Source organism: Meleagris gallopavo, chromosome 12, assembly GCF_905368555.1.
Source record: "Meleagris gallopavo chromosome 12, MGAL_WU_HG_1.1, whole genome shotgun sequence".
NCBI classification, from domain to species: domain Eukaryota; kingdom Metazoa; phylum Chordata; class Aves; order Galliformes; family Phasianidae; genus Meleagris; species Meleagris gallopavo.
In genome coordinates this window covers 10,803,192-10,823,099 of record NC_139415.1, presented here as the reverse complement: position 1 = coordinate 10,823,099, position 19,908 = coordinate 10,803,192, and the positions used below count along the sequence as shown (strand labels likewise).

General features: G+C 38.0%; 1 protein-coding gene across 4 annotated transcripts in view; it reads right to left on the bottom strand.

The window, feature by feature from the left end:
* SH3GL3 (SH3 domain containing GRB2 like 3, endophilin A3) overlaps nt 1–16,364 on the bottom strand; it is a 69,115-nt gene extending 52,751 nt beyond the window's left edge. The window contains exons 1-4 of one of the 4 annotated variants that reach the window (XM_085233774.1): nt 16,102–16,364; nt 15,835–15,907; nt 13,338–13,453; nt 11,655–11,752 (exon numbers count right to left, since the gene is read on the bottom strand). In XM_085233774.1, coding sequence (XP_085089900.1) covers nt 11,655–11,752; nt 13,338–13,453; nt 15,835–15,907; nt 16,102–16,153 — 339 coding nt within the window. In that variant the 5' untranslated portion in view covers nt 16,154–16,364. Of the gene's footprint in view, nt 1–2,183; nt 2,240–11,654; nt 11,753–13,337; nt 13,454–15,834; nt 15,967–16,101 lie in introns of those variants that run through there. The other 3 variants (XM_085233775.1, XM_085233779.1, XM_085233780.1) reach the window with 3 other exon arrangements.
* Between the last annotated feature and the right edge of the window lie 3,544 nt (nt 16,365–19,908).

Below are 19,908 nucleotides of genomic sequence, written 5' to 3'. Positions count from 1 at the left end.
GTGGGCAACCAGCACACTCAGAAATAATTTGGCTGATGTATTTGCAGTTTCCAACATTCCCAAAGTATGGCACTTTTCCGTTAATAAGGGTGAGTAGGATCCGTGTGCCACAGAGGCAGTAGGGTGTGTTGGGTTGTTTTTGTTTTGTGTGTGTTGGGTTTGTTCGTTTGTTTTTAATATAGGGAGGGAGTGAGGAGAGAAGTGGGCAAGGCCAAGAGAGAAAAACGAGGTAGAAATCATTCCGCCATCCAATGCCAGTGATACTATCTCCAATCTGTAGATGGCAGTGATCTCCCACGATCTGCTGCAGGAGGAAGGGGTGGTGGGGAAATCCTTAAATTAACACCGTTATGCAAAGCAGACGTGGGGAAAATTAGTGGTGAGGTTAGCTTAATGCTATAAAACCATCTCCTTTTTACACTAAGACTTGCTTAAAGAATATTAGAAAGTATATCACTTACTTCCTCCATGTAATGAGAAAATGCTTCATGCCACTTTTGAGCTGTGTATTTCTGTACTGAAGGATTTTGATGACAAATTCCAGAATCCCATCTTATGGAATTTATCTGTGATCAAATCCCAGCGTTGGCATTCTGGACTTTGTACATACGTTTGATACATTTCATTATTTTAAGCTGTTTATTCCAATGATACCTGGATTTTTCCTCCCAAACCCCTCCATGTACTCAGCCAGCTCCCTCACCAGTTGCTCAGCAGATCTGTGCCATCTGGGGAACTTTCAGCTGCTTTTCCCTGACACTTGCATTAGTTTTCACTTTCATTCCAATAAAAGGTGTAAGGAAGGCTGTTGCAGAAAGCTTTACCATGGGGTGTGATGTGTGCTGAAATCAGAGGGTTTTTTTCAGTGGATGTGGAATCTTGCCTCCCAAAATCTACTTTGCTTGATGACTGTTGGAGAGAACTCTCAAAGTAAAACATAAACTCTAATCTTTCCCTTTTGTGCATGTTTTCACTTGTGGGTTTTGTACTTTTCTTCTTAATTAAAAGATTCTGTCTATGGGACCTTAAAATACACCTTTTCATGAAGACCAGACTGCAAAAACTACACAGTTTGTGTCACATAGGCTTTTATCATCAGGTTTTAAAAGATACTGGACATGCCAATGAGATGTCCAGGACTGCAAACAGCATCTTTTAAATAGCATTTATTTTATTGTATTTTTTTTCTGGAGATCTTAACTATCAGTGAGATTTGGGGTTTTGTGGGAAGGAAGTGCCCACAGGAATGCATTTGCAAAATGAAATGTAGAGAAGTCCTTAATCCAGTTAATAGCTCAACACCCATAGGTTGCAATAGGAAATGTACAACTGCAAAGAGCAGAAGTAGAAAACCATTTCTCTGCTTCTGAGTCAGCCTAGGTTCCTTTAATGGCAGGAGCATTAGATACCTCACAGAGACACCAAGCTGAGACATTCCTCAGCAAATCATGAGAATGATCTGTGTCAAGTCCTCCATTTAACATTATGCCATTTGGTTACTTGCTGCAGAAAAGACTTTTTACAATATCAGTACGCTCACTTTGCAGTCACTTTCGTTTCACTGCAGTTGAATGGAGTCTTGTCATTCATACTAGCAGTGGCAATTTTGACAACTTTCAGTGCATCACTTAAGTCTTTTTTGGAAAGCTTAGCTGAGGCTTACTCCTTTTGCACAGGTTGGATGCTCACCCATTCTAGCAGATTATTGGCCACCAGGCATCACCATCTTAGGAGCTTTCTCTACAGCAACTTATCTTTTCTCTTCTACATTTTATTACTTTTTCTATTATGCTAAATAGATTTCCTTTTCCTTTTAGATCACACTTAACCAGTAGTAATAAAAAAAGGATTTACTTTTTAATGAGTGAATGTTCAATCCCTTCTATTGCATTGTCAGAAAATAATCCATTGATCTATTCCTAATATATGGTACTTATTTCATAATAGGCACTCTCACCCCTAAAAAAAGAATGGGAAAAGCTAGCTGAGGAAGCCTGTATAGCTTTTTTCCCTGTTTATTTACACATGAGCCTGTGTATGCAGCCAGGTATGCTCTTCTATCTCGTGCTACAGGCAGAGAAAATTGGGCACAGTATGGAAAATTTAGTTTTTAAATCTTGCCATATTGCCCCCCATGGATAAGACTATAGTGAAATATTAAATAAAATTAAGGTTTAACACACCTACTCGTGCTCTAGATACACAGAATGAGGTCCCTTCCTGGGAGTTATTGGCCACCCTGTGAAAAAGCAAAACAGAGATTTATGGGGAAAAAATAGTTCAGTAAGCTGTTGGCTCAGTTTTCCTTAGATATAAGTTTATCTGCGGCATGAACTCAGGGTGTGCTGAGACACTCCATAGCTGTCCCATAGCTCCCAGTCACGCTGCCTGACTTCACTGTTACTGTCTTTTCTCCCTCCTGCTCCTTCCCATTCCCTTTCTTCTGCTCTGTCTCTTCATCTTGCTAATTCATTCCACATGTCCTTGAATATGTACCATGTAAGCTGCTGTTTTGCATTCAACATTTGTTTATCCTGGGACTTATCACAGTATCTGAGAATCTCATAACTTTCACAGATTTTTATCCCTGTGAAGCCTTTGTGAAACAAGGAAGTATGTCAACTTACAGATGGGGAGTGGTCACAGAGCAGATTAAGTGAGGTGCTCAGAGCCCTGTTTAGTCGTGGGAGCTTTATTCAAGTATTTCTTTGCTCCTGATTTTCTCTATAGATTGAAGATTCTTGTCAAGCTACATCTCATGCAATGCACTGAAGTCTCCTTTCCCAGAGGACAGGGCATCGCTCCATCTTTTTGGCCTCAGTGGCTTCTTGGAGATGCAGACTGCCCAGGGAGATTCCTTACTGCAGAACAGGGATGTGACAGGCCCCAATTCAAAAACTTCAAAAAGCCCATTGTGACTTTTCATCCAAATTACGGATAGGTAGAAAATGAAATCTTTGGGAAGGGGTTCAAGTATCTGACATATATTTTCATTCCTCTACAAGAAAAAAAGCATCCTAAAATATATATAAATATTAATCCTTACGTGCGTAAAGCAGATACTTCACTGAAAAACAGTTAAGGATCCGAAAATGCTGACTTCTAGGAAAACTCTGGATTAGCCCTGGTTGTATCATAATAGGGAAGAAACAGCACATAACTAATGAGGATTGCATTATGGCTAATCCTTCCTCCTTGTTTGAGAGTATCTGCTGTAAGGAAAGTACATTTTCTGCAATAAAAGTCACTTATCCGTAACATCAACACAGTTAGAACAATATTTTAATGTTGGTTCCACAGAAAGTTTTCAGGCTTGCTAAACGTAGGGACATGCATCCATGTTTTACAATTCAGAGGTAGCTTCCCAAGCAGCAGACAGAAGGCTCACATAAGGACTGAGGTTGGCAGTGTGCAATTGGAGTGCCAGACCATCAGCTATTCCAATTCAGCCACGATGTGAAACTGCACAGCGAGCTTTGCAAACAGCTCTGCTGGTGCTGGGGTGGTGACCTTGGAGCTCTCATGTGACTGGGCTGCCAAAGGGCTGTCTGGTCCACCAGGGTGCCACTTGCCTTTGATTTATCTTTGAGTCTGAGGAATTTTTTTCAGTGTAGTAAGAAAATCCTATTTCAAATACATTATTAGAGCTATCTATGCAGTCTGGCCCCAGTGGATAATTCCTGCTAACTAGATATTTTCTATGGACGTATGCACTGACTTTAAAACAACCCTCATGTAGACAGATATCTGATTTTCCTTAAAAGTAAGATAAATGAGGAAGAAGAGAGAAAGCAGAACACAGAATAGTTCTCTTCCCTAAGAAGACTGTGGTGTAAGTAAATATGCAGCTAATCATAGTGCTCTTTACCCTAAAAACAAGTTTGGTTTATAGCAGATATTTTTATACAAACCTAGTGATAAAATAAACATTTCAACTACTCTGAACTTTAATTCAGACCAAATGAACTTATCACACACACAAACAATGAGGCAACTGAATGCAGTGATTGTATTTGTATAAAACTACTCTGGTAGCAAGCCAGTGTCTCCCTCTCTCAGGACTCAAACTGCTTAGCCTCGCGGAAAGGTTTCAGAATTGGCAGGCAGAAAGAGTCTGCATTCTGCTGCAAGCGTAACTTCCACTGCAATGTGTAAAAGTAAGGCAAGATACAATTTCTACACTGAGCTGAAAAGGTTATATTACAGTCCTCTGCCTTGATTGATATTGCCTAGGAAAGGTTTTTTTAGTGGATCAGTTTAGCTATTGTCTGTTCAGTATTAAAAACATTGCAGTCTAATAAAAAGCTTCTAGTTCTGCTGTGAAACAGCGGAGATACATCACTACAGGCTACAACAAATGTCCTAAATCTCTCCAGATATCTGATCTGAGGACTTCATCTGTATGCTGCAGCTTTGCAGAAATTACCTCTGTTGTGTCTATGCCCAACTACCGAAAATCATAACTTCCAAAACTATAAATACAACTTAGTCCCTACTCATCACTGTGCACAAGTGAAACGATTAGAGCAATACTGGCAACTGCTCCATCCAATTACAGCCAATGCTGGACAGTCAGATGCCATGCAAGGAGAGCAGTCCTGCTGGATACAAGAAGAGTGTTTAAAGCTAAGAGCTAACAAAGAAATAGCATCAGCTGATTTGACTCTGGATATAACACCAAGAGCATTGCTCTTCAATGGATTTTCCTCAAAAACTTCCAAAAAAAAAATCTATATTTAGAACAGAGAAAATTTGGAAGGCTGCAGCGCAACTGAATTTTTCTTAAGGCTGTGAGCCTACTACACATGGCTAGATATGACATAATGACATTTATTTGCATTATTGGGCTTTTCTTACATTTTCACTCTCTGAGGGAATCTATTTCTCAACATCAGTGTTGTCTATTTTTGCTTCATATTTTTGGATATGTAAGTACGTGGAAGTCTCTTACAAGAGTAAGTTTCAAAGCTCCCTCCAAAGCAATTCTTGGATTATATGCAGTCACTTAAAAAGTTCTCTTCTCCATATATTTTCTCTGAACACTGGAGAAAACACTTGCGTCAGACAGAACCCTCTGTAGGTATGTGAGTAAACTGAGAGAACACTAGAGAGAAGAATACAAAAGGGTCATTTAAAAGACGATGAAAAGATGAAGCATCAATTAAATAGTGCCAAATATATGCTTGGTTCTTATCTGTTCTTACGAGCAGTACTTTGTTCATACATGGAAGAAGCGATGTGAAACCATGGCAGCTGAGTTACAGGACTATTGATATAATGGCAAGGAAAAGATGCCAATGAAGCACCTTTTATGTGCAGGTTAAACTTAGCTTTGGTTGACAGCGTGCCCACTGCAAAACATACATAATGCCTACAGGAATGATAAACAGAATCTTCCCCAAAGAATATTTTGTTCAACTCTGTATGTCAGTTAATAACTTATTGCATAATTTACTCTATCAATTCCTTATCTATAACTGATGCATCAGGTCTTCCGTGAGTCTCGTGCAGATGTATTTGAGCAGGTGGTATCTTGCTAAGTGTATTGCATCACACCTGCAGCCACCAAGCCCCTACCAAGACTGGGGCCTCAAGCTACAACTGCCATAACCAACACAGTATGAAACAGTAATTTTCTTACAGTAGCTGCAGCCTTTAAGACTTCGAAGGAAGAGCTGAAAAATGCTGTTGTAAGAAAAACAAAGAATACAAAGGTAAGAGTTTTGAATACGCTTTAAAATGTTTTCATAATATTTTCCAATCCTCTAGATGCACTTGCTATGATCACATCTCTTTTTAAGTCTTGTAATCTAAGACTGTCTTATTAACTTTTAATATATGAAAAGTATGCACTATAGAAAGGTAATATTACTAATGAGGTAAAGATCTTTTCCCTCACTGTTATTTCCTGTCCATCTCTATGGTAAGTAACCATGTATCTTTGTATATGGACATGTACAAGCTAAGTGGAATAACTACTTACCCATCTTCAGTCCCTGTGGACCTCTATTAGCTAGTAAAAAGGCAGAGGCCACATCAAACCAATGCTCTACAGAAGAAACCCAAAGAAGAGCATTAAGATTCTTCCCTTGTAGTGCCAGCCATTGAGATTTTCACACATGGGGAACACAAACAAGGGTCTTCTAAAACTAAAAGGTTTTGCAAATCAGTTTTGTCCGATCACATAGTAGCCAGTAATAGAATAAATAGAAAGAGATCAGCAATAAAATGAAAGGTGAATGATCCTTCAGCCAGAAAATAAATCAGACTGTTAATTAAACAGCAATATTCCCATTGTTATAAAAGTGAATGAAATTTACTTGCTTGTTAAACATAGCATACAGAACTGAGAGGACTGCATACAGCTTCCAGCTACTTTTCTGCAAGCCACATACATAAATTTTTCTAAATAAAATGCAACTCCTCTACTTCTATTCAAAAGTTAGACTGTCAGCCATCAAAAGACACCAAAAAAGGTCACATTATGTTTCTCAAGGTTATTATTAAAACACGAGCAAACTTCCCTCCAGTAACTTTGGAAGTTAATTACACTGGCTGTATACTCAGTGTTCCTCACAGAAAAGGAGCAATAAATGCTGATGTTAGAGGCCACATCAGCATGCTCTTGTTCCCCTCCCTGCACACCCTCTCACTGTCCCTTGCCCTACCTTGCCAAAGACTAAGGGCAATGAGCACAAGAAATACCAAGACCATCTAAAGGCTGCTGGGGAACCCCGCTAAACAATGAGTAGGCAATGTCAGCACTGCCATGGTTAGCAAGAACAGAAGAGTGCATTGCAGGCCAGGCTGGGAGTATGGACATCTGGTAAAGACTGGGAAGGAATTCTGCCTGGTGGAAGGCCAGGAACAGCAAAAAATGCCCTGCCTCTCGTCCAGCCTGGTATATGAGGAGACAGTGCAAGGTTAGAGGTTCTACATCTCTCATTCCAATGGTCTCAACTCAGTTCTGAAGGTTATCCAGCTGCAGTGAGCTCCCAGCTCTCCTGTCATTCCCATTTGGTTGGAGAGGGTTTTGTAGCATTAGCAGTGCAGCAGCACTCTTGTCAGTCATTTTGTGTTAGTTATTTAATTGTAAAATCAGGCTCTACTGCTGGTACATAATTCCAATTTTTATTTATATTATTTATCTAAATTTTTTTGAGAAGTAGTTTAGGAAAACATGGCTTACAGAGGCCTGAAACAAAATTATATGTCATAGTTTGCAACAAGTCATGTCTCAGCTAAACAGATAAATGTTTTTAAAGTCACCTATTAATTATAATTAAAAGGTCTGTAGATCACCGGCGATCAATCTTACAGTCAGAGGAGCAGATCATAACATTCCCTTCTTACAAAGGATTTGAAAGTTTTGTTGCTCCTGAAAACCACTGGAGGAGATGAACCTGTACATGTGGCTCAGTCAATCCACAAGGTGTAAGGGATGTCTATAGGCAAAAAAATGAGTTGCTGTCCAGATACAGAGACAGACTGACTGCAGGTGTTGGAAAAAAAAAAAAAAAGAGAAGGATTTTAGAAGATATGAGATATGCCTGTAATTAAGCTAAGAAGGCCTCAACAAGAAGCAAACTCTATTTTAGAAAAATAATTTCTTTCAAAATCATTGTTACTTTCCTGGTTAGCAAATTTTGAGCTAGGATAATTGCTCAAAGTTCTGTATGTCCTGACAGAAGAGAATACTCGGAGGATAGACCCAGTCAATATAGACCAGCAATGCAGAGTAGTTGTTTCTAAAGTTGACTTCTCTCCCTACAGCCCAATGGCAAAAGACAATGAGACAGAAATAGCACTGGAATTGGACACCATTTTCAGGATTTCCATTTTTATAAAAGTGGATTAAAAGGGTTAAATATTCCCATTGTTATACAGGTGGATGAAATGTATTTATTTGTTAAACATAGAATTCCAAAATGAGTTTAATACCACTGAGACAATGTTAAGTCTGAAGGCAAAAGCATCCATTCTATTTGCTTCAGAAAAGCTTCCTTTAACATCATTTATACAAGAGCTCATTCATCATAAAGCAATCTATTCACATTTTAAATATAGATAATCTCACTTTCTCTTTTCTGAGCCTGAGAAAAACTGGCTTAAACCACTGGTCAAAATTTAAACAAAAAAAAAGAAAAAAAATCAAACAATCCACCAAACTATGAAGAGCAGACCAAACTCTGAACTAAAGCCAACTCATGTGAATTTCAGGTCAACTAATGGCTAATAGCAACTCCACAGGGATTAGAAACACTGCCTGGACTAAACTGAGTAACCATAAATGTAAACTCACTCATCCATTGAAGTCATGTTGAACACTTACTGAAGCATGACTTAAATCAATACGCAGAATTTCAGATAAACTGGTGAAAATTTGTCCAGCAAACAAATAGAATACAATATGATTCTAAAAAGACTGTTCAAATCTCCCTGACACCACCTACTTCTCTTAAAGTTGATTCAATACAAACTGCCTTGCAGTACTTCCATGAGTTTCAGATTTCTGGCACCCAGTGAGAGGGAGACTAACTGCAGTTTTCCTGGATGTCTGAACGTATCTTGTTTGGCACATCAGGCATTTTGTCACTATGTGAAGAGCAGTCCTGTCTGTGCTGAAAATTACTTTCCATAATTTAAATAACGTTTGTAAGTGGCAAGAATATCAGACAATCTCTATCAGTGTAATGCTAAAGTATCTTTGCTCTTGTTGACACAGATTCCTAGATTAGCCTGTTGGAGCTTTCCAGAGGAATAAGGGAATTATTTATAAGATCTTGTTTACCTATTCATAAATTATTTATAATCATTACAATAATTTATTTTATAAATCAATTAACTTTCACTGATATCCTTCCAATTTACAGATTTAAATATCTTCTGCCTATTTAAGTTGGGTAAATATCCTTTAAAACTATTTCTTACACTTGGGGATGTTACTCTGAGACTTTATTTTTTAATTAAAAAATAAAAATAAAAAGAATATATAACCAACTAGATGGAAATATCTTCTTTAAGGAAAATGAGAAAGAAAGAGCTAGCAAATGTGCAGCGTGCTCTGTGACAGTGCTTCTGAACCCACTGGAATCTGGGTCATTCAGTTAGAAAGTTTGGTGTTAGTGAAAGCGAGACGGCTGCCTAGTAGAGCAGCCAATAATGAAAGTTGATTTCAACAAAATATATGTTTCGCTATTTACTATAAACTAAACTTATGCACACTGCAGGTACAAACAAGCTGATGAAATTCTTAACCAAATAAACAATGGGGGAAGACATCAAGTATTAGCAGTCTAAATACTACATAAAGGGGACATGAACAAATTATATCAGTAACTTTCAAAAACATAAATCCACCTTCTGTGTCCCACTTTTTCTCCCCATTACCAACACAGTTGTAAGAAAATAGCATGCAAAATGTATAGTTCTCCAAGAGCACCATATAGGAATAATAAATTAAAAATAGGAATTTTGTAGAAGTGACAACCAAAAGCATGGGCAGTTCTTGCGCTTGCTGCACATGGAGGCTGGATACCAAATGGGGCTGTGTTTAAAGTTCACTGAGTAATTGAGAGGGAGGGAAAAAGAGTTTTCAGTAGACACCAGATCAAGCCTGGGATGAAATCGAGCCTTAGGTGGCTTCAATAATGCTGCAGGGGTGCATAATCACTAATTAACTGGTTCATCTGGGACAGCTGGGAATTTTGCAAGAGCTGGCACTTTCGATCTGATTTATCTCTCCTTTTTTAAGGTCCCCATAACGTTAACCTTACATATTTTGATATCAATCCAATCCTCTGCTCGTCAGACTGACTCCTGAATCAGCCCCTAGAAGAGCAGTGCTGGCAGCATGTAGTTCAGGCAGGAAAATCGCAGTTCTCTGCCATATGCCCCATGTGGTCTTAAAAAAAATGACTGCTGCACAATTGTTCTGCACTTCCCTGTAGCTCTTGGGCTGACTAAATATCTTCGGGTGTGTTAAGGTGTAATGCCAGACTAAAATCTGCCTTATTAAACAAACTCCCAATAGCTCTGATATCACTTTTAATTTATATTATAATTTCTAAATTCTGATTGCTCCCTGGTGACTTTTTTTTTTCCACAAGTACATCTGGAGCTGACAAATGGTTTTGTGCAGGAAGCAACTATGTGTAGTAAAGGCACTCTTCTATTCCTCTTGCGTTTTGGTGCCATCTGAGCTCTCTCACCAGAGTAGCCAGTTGAGCCCCACAGCTTCTGGGCAGTTTGTACTGTTTTACCTAAAGCAAAAAATTCCTGGGAGTGTCCCCAAATCTGAAGCAGCATCTGTTCCTTTCCTGTTTTTTCTTCTTTGAAAATGTAAACAGAATGTTAATTACCTTGCCCTGATTTTATCCTGCTGCTCAGTTTGTTTCCTTTTAACTTCTGAATCCATTACTACCTGCCAATTTGTCTAATCCTGTATGCTGGCAGACATTAAGGTTTTAGCTGAGCTATCTGCAGTGATCACGGAGGAAAATGAGCTCTATTCTGCTGGGTCATGAAGACCCGGTAACCCAAATCTATTTGCTAAATTGTAACTCCATCATTTGCAGAATTTGCAATCTAGACACAGAAACTTATTTCATAAATGTGCTCACAGATTAATTCTGGGGACTTTGAAGATCTCTCACATTGAATTAAACCAGTCAAAGGCTTTGAAGATGAGTTATTCCAGCGCTTCCAGACCTCATTGCCTTTTTCTTGGCCACGTTTTGCTCTTAAAAGAAGAATAAAATGAAAATTTAAGTAATCAGAAGATTCCTCCCGCTTTCTCAGCGCACACAGAGGAAAAAAGGCTGATTCAGCACTTTCACACGTGCTCAACTGTAATTGTGTGCGGCACTGAATTGGAGAGTTATGCTCAGGTTTCGTATTTCAAGGTCTACTTTAATTTTACAGGCAAAAAAAAGAGGAATATTTTATACTATATTTTAATAAATAATTAATATTAAACTGCATCTATTAAATAAAGGTTCAAACTTGCACAGTGCCCTAAGCTCCCACTGGATGGTGTTTATCAACATGCAAAATCAGGATCTGGTACAATGATATTTGAAATACTCTTCTGTTTCATACTGTGCCAGTTCAATATTGCTACCTACAGGTGTTTAAAAAGCATAAAGTGGTCCATCAAATATCAAAAGATGAGTTTGATTCTTGCCAGATCTCTTAAAAGTAAATAAATAGATTTGGGGTTCTGCTTATTTGCCTTCTGATTTTTGAAACTCTTGGGTTCCATTGGCTCGTGTTTTCATGTTTTTCCTCTAACAATTTTTTTTTTAATGGAAGCTGAAGTTTGCATCTACTTACTAGCCTACAGGGGCAGACTAAGAGAACATCAAATGTCATTAAGGCTCATGGGAAAACTGTAGGAATGGGCCATGCTGCTTGATAACTTACTAATTTACAAATGTTAGTTAGAGACATTAGTGCTTTGAACCACTGATGTGAATTAGCCAGGTTCTACGACTTGCTTAATAGTTCATATTCTTTGTGGCATTGAAATTACTCTACAGCTCTGAAACCTCCCCAACAACTGAACACAATATTGCTTGTCATATGAATGGAGAACAGTGAGTTTTTTACATTTTTTGTTGGAATTGAAGTAGTATTTTAGGGCTAGAACTTACCCCAATTTTTTTTAATGATGAAAGCGTTGGTTTTCTCTCCTGTTTCAGTTCTATGCCTCTATAGAGAAGTTCTTCAAAGTCCCATGTGATGCCATGCACTGGAAAAAATGCACAGCTCATGGTAGTGACTATGTTGAAAAATAGTGCTTTGTAGCTGAGAACTCAACTCGCTCTATCAAGTAGTGTTATTGTGCTCTTTATTGCTGCTGTAGTTTCCATGAAAATAAATAGTAGGTATTACTTTTGGAGCAATATACATATATAGAACTTCCAGAGATAAATTTTTCTGAAGACAAAGAGTTCAATCTGAAGGCTCATTCCCCTGCCATTTTTTTCATCTGGCTAATTTAATCATCCTCAAGAGTTTTAAGAAAAAAAAAACAATAAAGCCCTGAAACTTCTGGACCATTTTTAACTCTGTACTATAACAATTCATTTCTTTCATAAGTTAGTTTAGTGCTTTAATTGGCAGCTGTGTGAGGTAGAACACATAAAATCTCATGCTACCTTTACAACCAATGTATGCTTCCTCAGTTATATGAATGAGATTGCAGTGGTACTTTTAAAAACCTCTCTTACGTTGCTGGTACTGTAACAATAGATGAACTACACATAAAGCCACCTCACGTAAACATGGCCATTTTATGAAGAATAACCCAAAGCTTTTCATATTGTGAGATAATTCAATGCCTAGATTTACTCCTTACTGATCCATTCAATTTTATTTTATTTTAGGCTTAACAATCCCCCCATACCTCCAAGCACTCCTGGAGTACTGAATCAGTACTTGTGCATTCCTGCTGTGACAGCGTGCTGGAAGGCAGCCTCAGCATAAATACTCCTGTGCTGTTGTGTTTTCTATGTTTGTTTCTAAGGATCAGTAATTATGATTAACAGCCAAGTATGCAGAAAACCATTCACCCACTTGCTAATATTTAATATTTTACATCCTAAATATGAAGAATTAAGTGCCTTAATATCAGTGCTATATTCTGTTCATGCAGAATTGTATTCCAGACCCAAGTGAGGAATGAATAACCTTGCATTTAGTTTGTCTGATACCTTCTGCTGAACACAGTGGGTGTGCAGCCACTTTCCTTTAGCAGAATCGACCAAAGTCCAACACTGAAATCATTTGATTTCTGTTAACATTCACAACCTGTTCTTGAATATTTCATACTACCCACGTTAACACAACAGTAATTTTATATGGGCATTTTACCAGTAAGGTTTTTGCTTCCTTATATTATTGCAAACTATACATTCATTTTCATGAGAAAAAAATGGACATTTTTAGAGCGCTTGTATGAAATTAGTGGCTGTTTGGAACGGACAAAGCGTGCAGGATTGGGCTTTGCTTTAGCAAACATTAATTACACAGGTATTTCCTGAATAAGGAACGAATCTCCCAGAAATGCAGAGCTGTGCTGCCATCGTCAGTACTTTGAATAATTTTTTTGGTTATGAAGGTTTTTTGCTTCCTACAGGGATATTTTTCTCACAGTTCATTCACTCTTCGTTGTTGTGTTTACTTTTGTTTTCCCCTCAAAAGAGGGATTTGCAATCCTTCTGAGTTCAGGATTTGCAGAGGATTTGAGGGCAGCTTCCTAGCGAAGGAAGGCTTGCAGAACAGGGCACAAGTGTGTACTGAGGTATTTTTAGTTGTGAGTATTAACATCTCACCTATGAAAAAATGCACTCTCAGCTGTTCTCTCAGCAGTGCCTGGTGTGTTTGGAGAATGCTGATACCTGGATGTGTTGTACTGGGTGTAACGTAGCTGTGCTTCAAGCAGAAATTCCTTAGAAGAATGAGCAAAGAGAACACCAAGAGGAATGGTTTAAATTCTTTGTAAAAGGGTTACATTTTTCCTCACAAGGGGCAGGAATAATGCTACAATTCATACGAACAAAATGTATAACAATACAGCTATATTTTAATTTGGGTACAGCATCTGATTTTACTTCTATTACACAATGACTCTAGCTGTACCTTTAGCAGGTAATTATCTAAAGTGAATTCTATCACATAAGAATTGTATCACACACTTTTTGATATGATTCTTATTTCAGTTTTTCATAATGCTCATGAATATCAAGCTGTCAATTGCTCACATTACAAGTGCAGGAAGGCAGCCAGAATCAGATTTTCTAGGGGCTTAGAGAATGTAATGTGCATCTCTACTTCCCATCTCCTCTACCTTTCCCTTGTCCCATCTAAAAGGAGAGCACCTGCACTTCTGCATAAACGTGTTCTGTCAGAAAACACCCAGACCCAGTAGCAACCTTCTCTGCATCTGACCAGCAGCCCACCAGCCCAGCAGCCTTTTGTCTAATCAAAGCCAGTATTGACTGAAAGCATGCAATTGATTTCAGCCTGTGAAGACCTCATGAACTGAAGCTGGCAGTTTGCACGTAGGCTTAGAATAGTTTGTTTCAGACATTTTGTATTTAAGAATTCAGGGCTAGTGCAGAGAACTTTATTAATATCTGTGTGCAAACAGAACCAAGCCTTTCAAATTGAATTTAATGTCAATTTTTGCTTGTTTGATGCCCGCAAAGTGTATTTTGAAGAAAGCACAACTGCCATGACTGACCACTGGCACTAATTACTAACGTCCAATGCAATATGCATCAAAATTTGCAGATGAAGAATATCTTCTGTTTTATCTGCTTTACTTCAAGAAAGAACAGATTTAAAATAACCAAATACTGCAAATGAAATAAAATTATAAATTAAGATAAAATATCACTCTTTTTTTTTCCTCTCTAGCCTCATGCATTCCTTTCAAACATGAAATAACTTTTGAAGGAAGGATGGCTGTGGTGAAAATCAATATTTTTCCTCTAGCTGAGCCTACTTCAGAGAAAAGTCAGATCCTGCCTATGCCCTCTGCTTGCATCTAAAAATTTTAGGTTTCATTCCCTGTGGTAACTATCATAACTATACAGCTACTTCATACAGTATATATTGACTTTGTAAACTGTGGTTGTTCTCTAGTGCAGGGATCAGTATTCTGGACTGAGCATTCAAGTGTGGAAACAGGAAAATTCTGACATGTTATTAGATGCGTCCTTACTCATGCTCTTTGTAAGATTTCCTACATATCCCTGGATAGAAAATCAATGGTTACGTATGAAGTATCTGTGGTTATCTATTGGAAAGCAGCAAGATGCTCACTCTATTTGTGATAGAAGCTCGATTTTCTTGCTTAGCAATGGAGGACCATAAAAGATAAAAATATAGTTGCTATATGATAAGACTTAGTTTTGCCAAGTTTATTGTGAGAAATACCAAAAGACACAATGAACAGGAAGTGAAGGGCTACATGCAAACAGTACCCTGCTAGCTATAGCATAAAGATTTGCCTTTGAGCACAGCAGAACCTACTGCTTCTGCAGAGCAAGATGAAGTAAATGAGGTAATATAACTGAAGCTTAAAGTGACTGCAAACCCAAAATGGGAAGGCAGAAGAGAATTCAAGTAGAAAAGTACATTTATATCAGAAGTATTAGTAAGCCTCAAAACCTACTATAAAGTACTTAAGGTGTTTGAAGTATTCTAAGTATATTAAAAAAAAAAAAAAAACACACAATAAAATAAGTATTTTTAGTCTCATGTAAAAAGTTGATTTGCTGCTCCAAAGAACTTTCCATCTAAGTGCCAGTCAAGAGCATCAGTCAGACAAGAACATATGGTTAAGCCCTCAGTGTTTGCATCCATGAGTTACTGTGTATAAGGCGTGTGCCAGACAGCTCTGCAACACAAGTTCTACCCTTCCACACTGCAAATGTGAAAACAAAGTAGAATATCTGCCCTTACTAGGTTGCAGTGCCTCTAGCTGAGGAAATATGTCCTATCAAGTATTACATTCTGCCATATTCTGCCTCTGGTTATATGCTTTTGCCAACCCAGTGACATTATTAACTACAAAGTAATAGAAAGTGACACAGGGATTAAGCATTTTTACAGCTTAGAAAGTAGCGAGCTCACCTAAGAACATTCAGACATTCTAGGCTTTGCTAGTTGTATCTTGCAGCTGCTAAATGTTCTTACTGCACAGAGTATACATATTACACAGCATGCAGGTGGCAGTCACATCCTATCACTACTGTAAAAGCAGTGCATTAAGCATACACAGTGTGACAGGGAAGTGGAAGACAGCCAGGAATTTCATCTTACCTGGTGCTCTGTGCTGCTGCTTCACGGTCTCTTACCACGCACAGAAGTCCTCTGCTTTGTATTTGCTTCAGGCCTAGAGCGTCAAAGTGTATCAGTTCTTTTACAAAGCCACACAGCATCAGTATGACATGTGAAACTAGCCAGTTCTACAGCTCCTTACACTTCGAATGTTTTCACGATATTGAGTCTTACAATAAAAATGTCATCCAGGGCTGATCTTTAAGCCTTTCTTCACTGAATCAACTCACATACGTCACTGATATTTACCAGTAACTGCAGAGATGGGCGAACCAGCTAGCAGAAAATCCTCACCCAACATGTGTTTGCTCCAAAAGCCTTCTCAAGCTTTTCTAAAGCTCATATCACATCAGTGGGAATATCCTGATTTTCTTGTTTCTCCTTGCTAATTTCCTTGCTGTCGTGCTGCTCACTGATGATATAGAAAAGTTGCCATACCCAAGCCCTTCAGCTTAGTCACCCCTCACAGAAGACTTGGGAAACTTCTCTCTGCTAAGGCAGATAGGCAAACCCCCAGTGCAACGGGTAACAGATACACCCTGCTGAAACGGGCAGCATGTTTCATACACTGAAAGTGAAAAATGCACTTAAATGCTTGGCTGAAATTTTCTTCTTTTCTAATAACCCTTCTATTTTTTCCACAGGAAGTAGATTAAACTGGGGGTGGAAGGAGGCATATAGGAAGCACAGGCTAGCAACGTGTTTGCTCTGTTAGTTATATTTCTCTATGTTCTCTGTTCTACCATTTCACACCTTCCCTTTTCCACTACTTTTCTTTCTAGGCTTTCTTGCCCTTTATTTTCTGTTCACCTTCTTTTTGCTGACAGACTCCATGCCTGCAAGGATTTGGCTTCATATCTTTGTCTTTCTAAGGATGTGTTCAGCACTTACCCGTTTTTTTGCCTTAGATGTGTGCTTACCACTGTCCACACAGAAGCAAATGCCCTGCGTGAACACTGGTGCATACCTTGCTCTCTGTTGCTCTTAATTGCCACCACAGATGACCTTTCAGCCTGAGTTTTGAAGCTCAGTCATGAGATGTATGGTATTTTCCAAGCTATTTGCACATGTTTTAACTGAAGGCTGTGTGTATGTGTATGCAGCCATGGGTCATTACACAAAGTGAAACCACCAGCTGGTATGTCGTAGGCCACCAAACAGTCACCAGCTGATAATGACTCTCCATTATTACTAACCAGGGTCAAATTCATGCCAGTGACCTAGAAGGAAAGGGCTCCATATCTCATTACCAACATTTTGAGCTCTCTGGTTCTACCATCCGCTGCATTTTGGTCTTTAAGGAAAACTTTAAGTCACAAAATGAAAATTCAGGAAACTAAACTCGGGAAACTAAAAGGCATGCATTGTATCTTGCCACAATAAAAGCCATTCAGTGCACATGAAATCTTTCCTTTCATAATCTGACAATGAATTCACAGCGTACAAATATCTTCTTCCATAAAACAGCTGTCTAACCTATGGACAGAGGTCTCAAGGTATTTAGTATGATACAGAAACAGATTCTTTCTGTTGAAAGAATAACAGACATTTATAGAAATCCCTAAATACTTTTTTATTTGATAGTCCTCAACTTTTCCTCTGTCTGTCACTTTGGTGTGTTCAGTACATAGTAAGATTCATAGAAACCCACAGAGAGCATTATAACAAAACAGATATTTTGAAATGTTCCTTAGTTCATATCAAGTTAAACTGTTTACCAAAATTAAACTTTTAAGAATCCCAAGTCATTAGTAAACTGTGCTTGCAAATGTCAAAGTGGGATCTCATAATTCAGAAACAGCATTTTTAAGTCTTCCCTCATTTCAAGCTCTTCTGCAGTACTTTTGTTTTCTCTTCTGGGATTAAAAATAAATGTTACACTGTTTCAGGATATTTAGATATAAAGGACTCAGAGCTGCAGAATAACTCCAATGTTACATTTACTCAGCAAAAAACTGAAAATGTATGGTCTGCTTCATTTAAATTACTGATTGCCAGAACACATTGCATTTCAGGATTCAGTCCTAAAGGGTCTGGGAATATAGGAATTTAACAGCCAAACTAATCTAACTAGAAGTATACACTCATCTTTTTGCCCTCCTTTGCTGATTAACAGTATAGAATCCCAAACTGGAAGTTCTTTCCTATATTGTCTGTACTAATATATAAAACCTTTCTAATGTAAATAATCCTAACGTTGTCAAAGCACTTATCAGGGTAGGAGAACTGATAGTTCCTAAAATAGCAGTTATGCCATCATCAGGTCTGTTGAAATACTGAATTCTAAACTTGGACTTGGGAGAGTAAGTAGAGGAATTAATCTTAAATATTTTACATATATAAAAATATATTTGAGTTTATTTGTTTTAACATATTTTTTATAGTTTGAATCATTCTGTTTGTGAAGTGTACTTCATTCAGTTACTTATTTGGGCTCTTAGAGATTTTATTTCCCCTTTCAGTAAGTCACTAGCCATCTTCAATGCAAAAAAAAATATGTTGAAATGTTGTGTCCAGATCAGTTCGTTTGCCTGAAAGGGGATGGGAGGGGAACAGTGAGAAAAATCTTTGGCTGTGTTTTGCTAGGCGTGATAGTAGCCTTGCCAAACCCAGGTGTTCAAAAACGAGAAGACAGTTCTCCAAAACACAAAATTGGATCGAACATCACAAGATTAATATCTATCTGTTTTTCTTTTAATTTATCTTATAGCTTCTGAGACTTAACTTTTAAATGAAAGCTGAGATTCTTACCTAACCACAGCAGTTTGGAGCTGTGAGTTTAAGAAAACAATTACGCTGAAAACTTCAGCTGCCCCTGTCTTTGCCCACCACTCTACTGCTCGCAGTCTTCTGCACTGAAACAAGGAGCCCAGAAAGGCACTTCACTTAGAGCTGCACCACCTGGATTCTCTAACAGCCTGTGAACCACTGCTGCCAGCCAAAAGGAGCATTAAAGTCTGCTTTGTGTCCATGAGGTGATGCAAGGAAATGCTAACGGCCCAGTGAATCTGGTCCTGCGCAGGAGCCCAGTAGCAATAACACTTCTTCATTGCACTAACGAAAACATATCTTCTGCATCTTACAAATAGCATGGTGACTTACAAGCACTGCTTAACTTCTCTCTGGAAACTGCCATAAAAGAAGTGCCTCTGGTGGCTGTAAAACTTTGTTCAATTTCAGTGTTGCTTTTTTCTTAGGCATTCAATAGTACTGTTGTACTGAAAGTCTCTCTCTGTAATACGGAATTCCATTAGATGCATTTGCAGATTTGATCTCAGAAATCCATTATTGTGAAGGCTGACAGTGTGACACAAGTTAGCCAAACAAACTCTAGAGGAAGCATTCCTAGGCTGGTAGCCTTCTATCCACGATATAAATCAGATCCCTAAACTAACTGCTAGCTTCATCAGTTAAAGTCAAGATATTAATAAATAGATGTTATTAGTTTGGTTAATCAGAAATTATGTATTTTTTTCTTCTACACAGGACAACATGAAATCTGAGTCTAAATTTCACACGTATGGCTTATTTTGCCTCTCTAACACTGAGTTGAATAGAGAGATGTGTTCTGCTTCAGAGCTATTATGTGAGTTCAAAACATGCACCTTCAAGAGCACGTATACTTATGACTGTCTCTTAAAAACAAAAAAAAAAAGAAGAAGAAAGGGGAAATGAATGAGGAAATATTTTAGCACAAAAAAGTCACAATTTTTTTGTTTGCTTTTTGTTTTTGTCTTTTTTTCTTCAGAAGAAAAGCAGAGAAGCAGACACATCTGGTGTTCTGGGAACTACAAGAGAAAGATGGATTTCTTTCTGACATTTTTGTACTACATAATGCTGACTTTGCAAACTGCATTGTGATTGCAGACTTCAAAAATGATTTCTGTTTATAATCAGGTTAATTAATTACCATGTAAAATAAACAGAAGTCTATCACTTCTACAAAAAAAATTTCAATTTAAAAGACAAATTAAGTTTACTGAATTCATGAACAACTCCTGTGTGACTTCTAGGTGATTGAATAAATTAATGAATCTATTAGAAAATAACAGATAG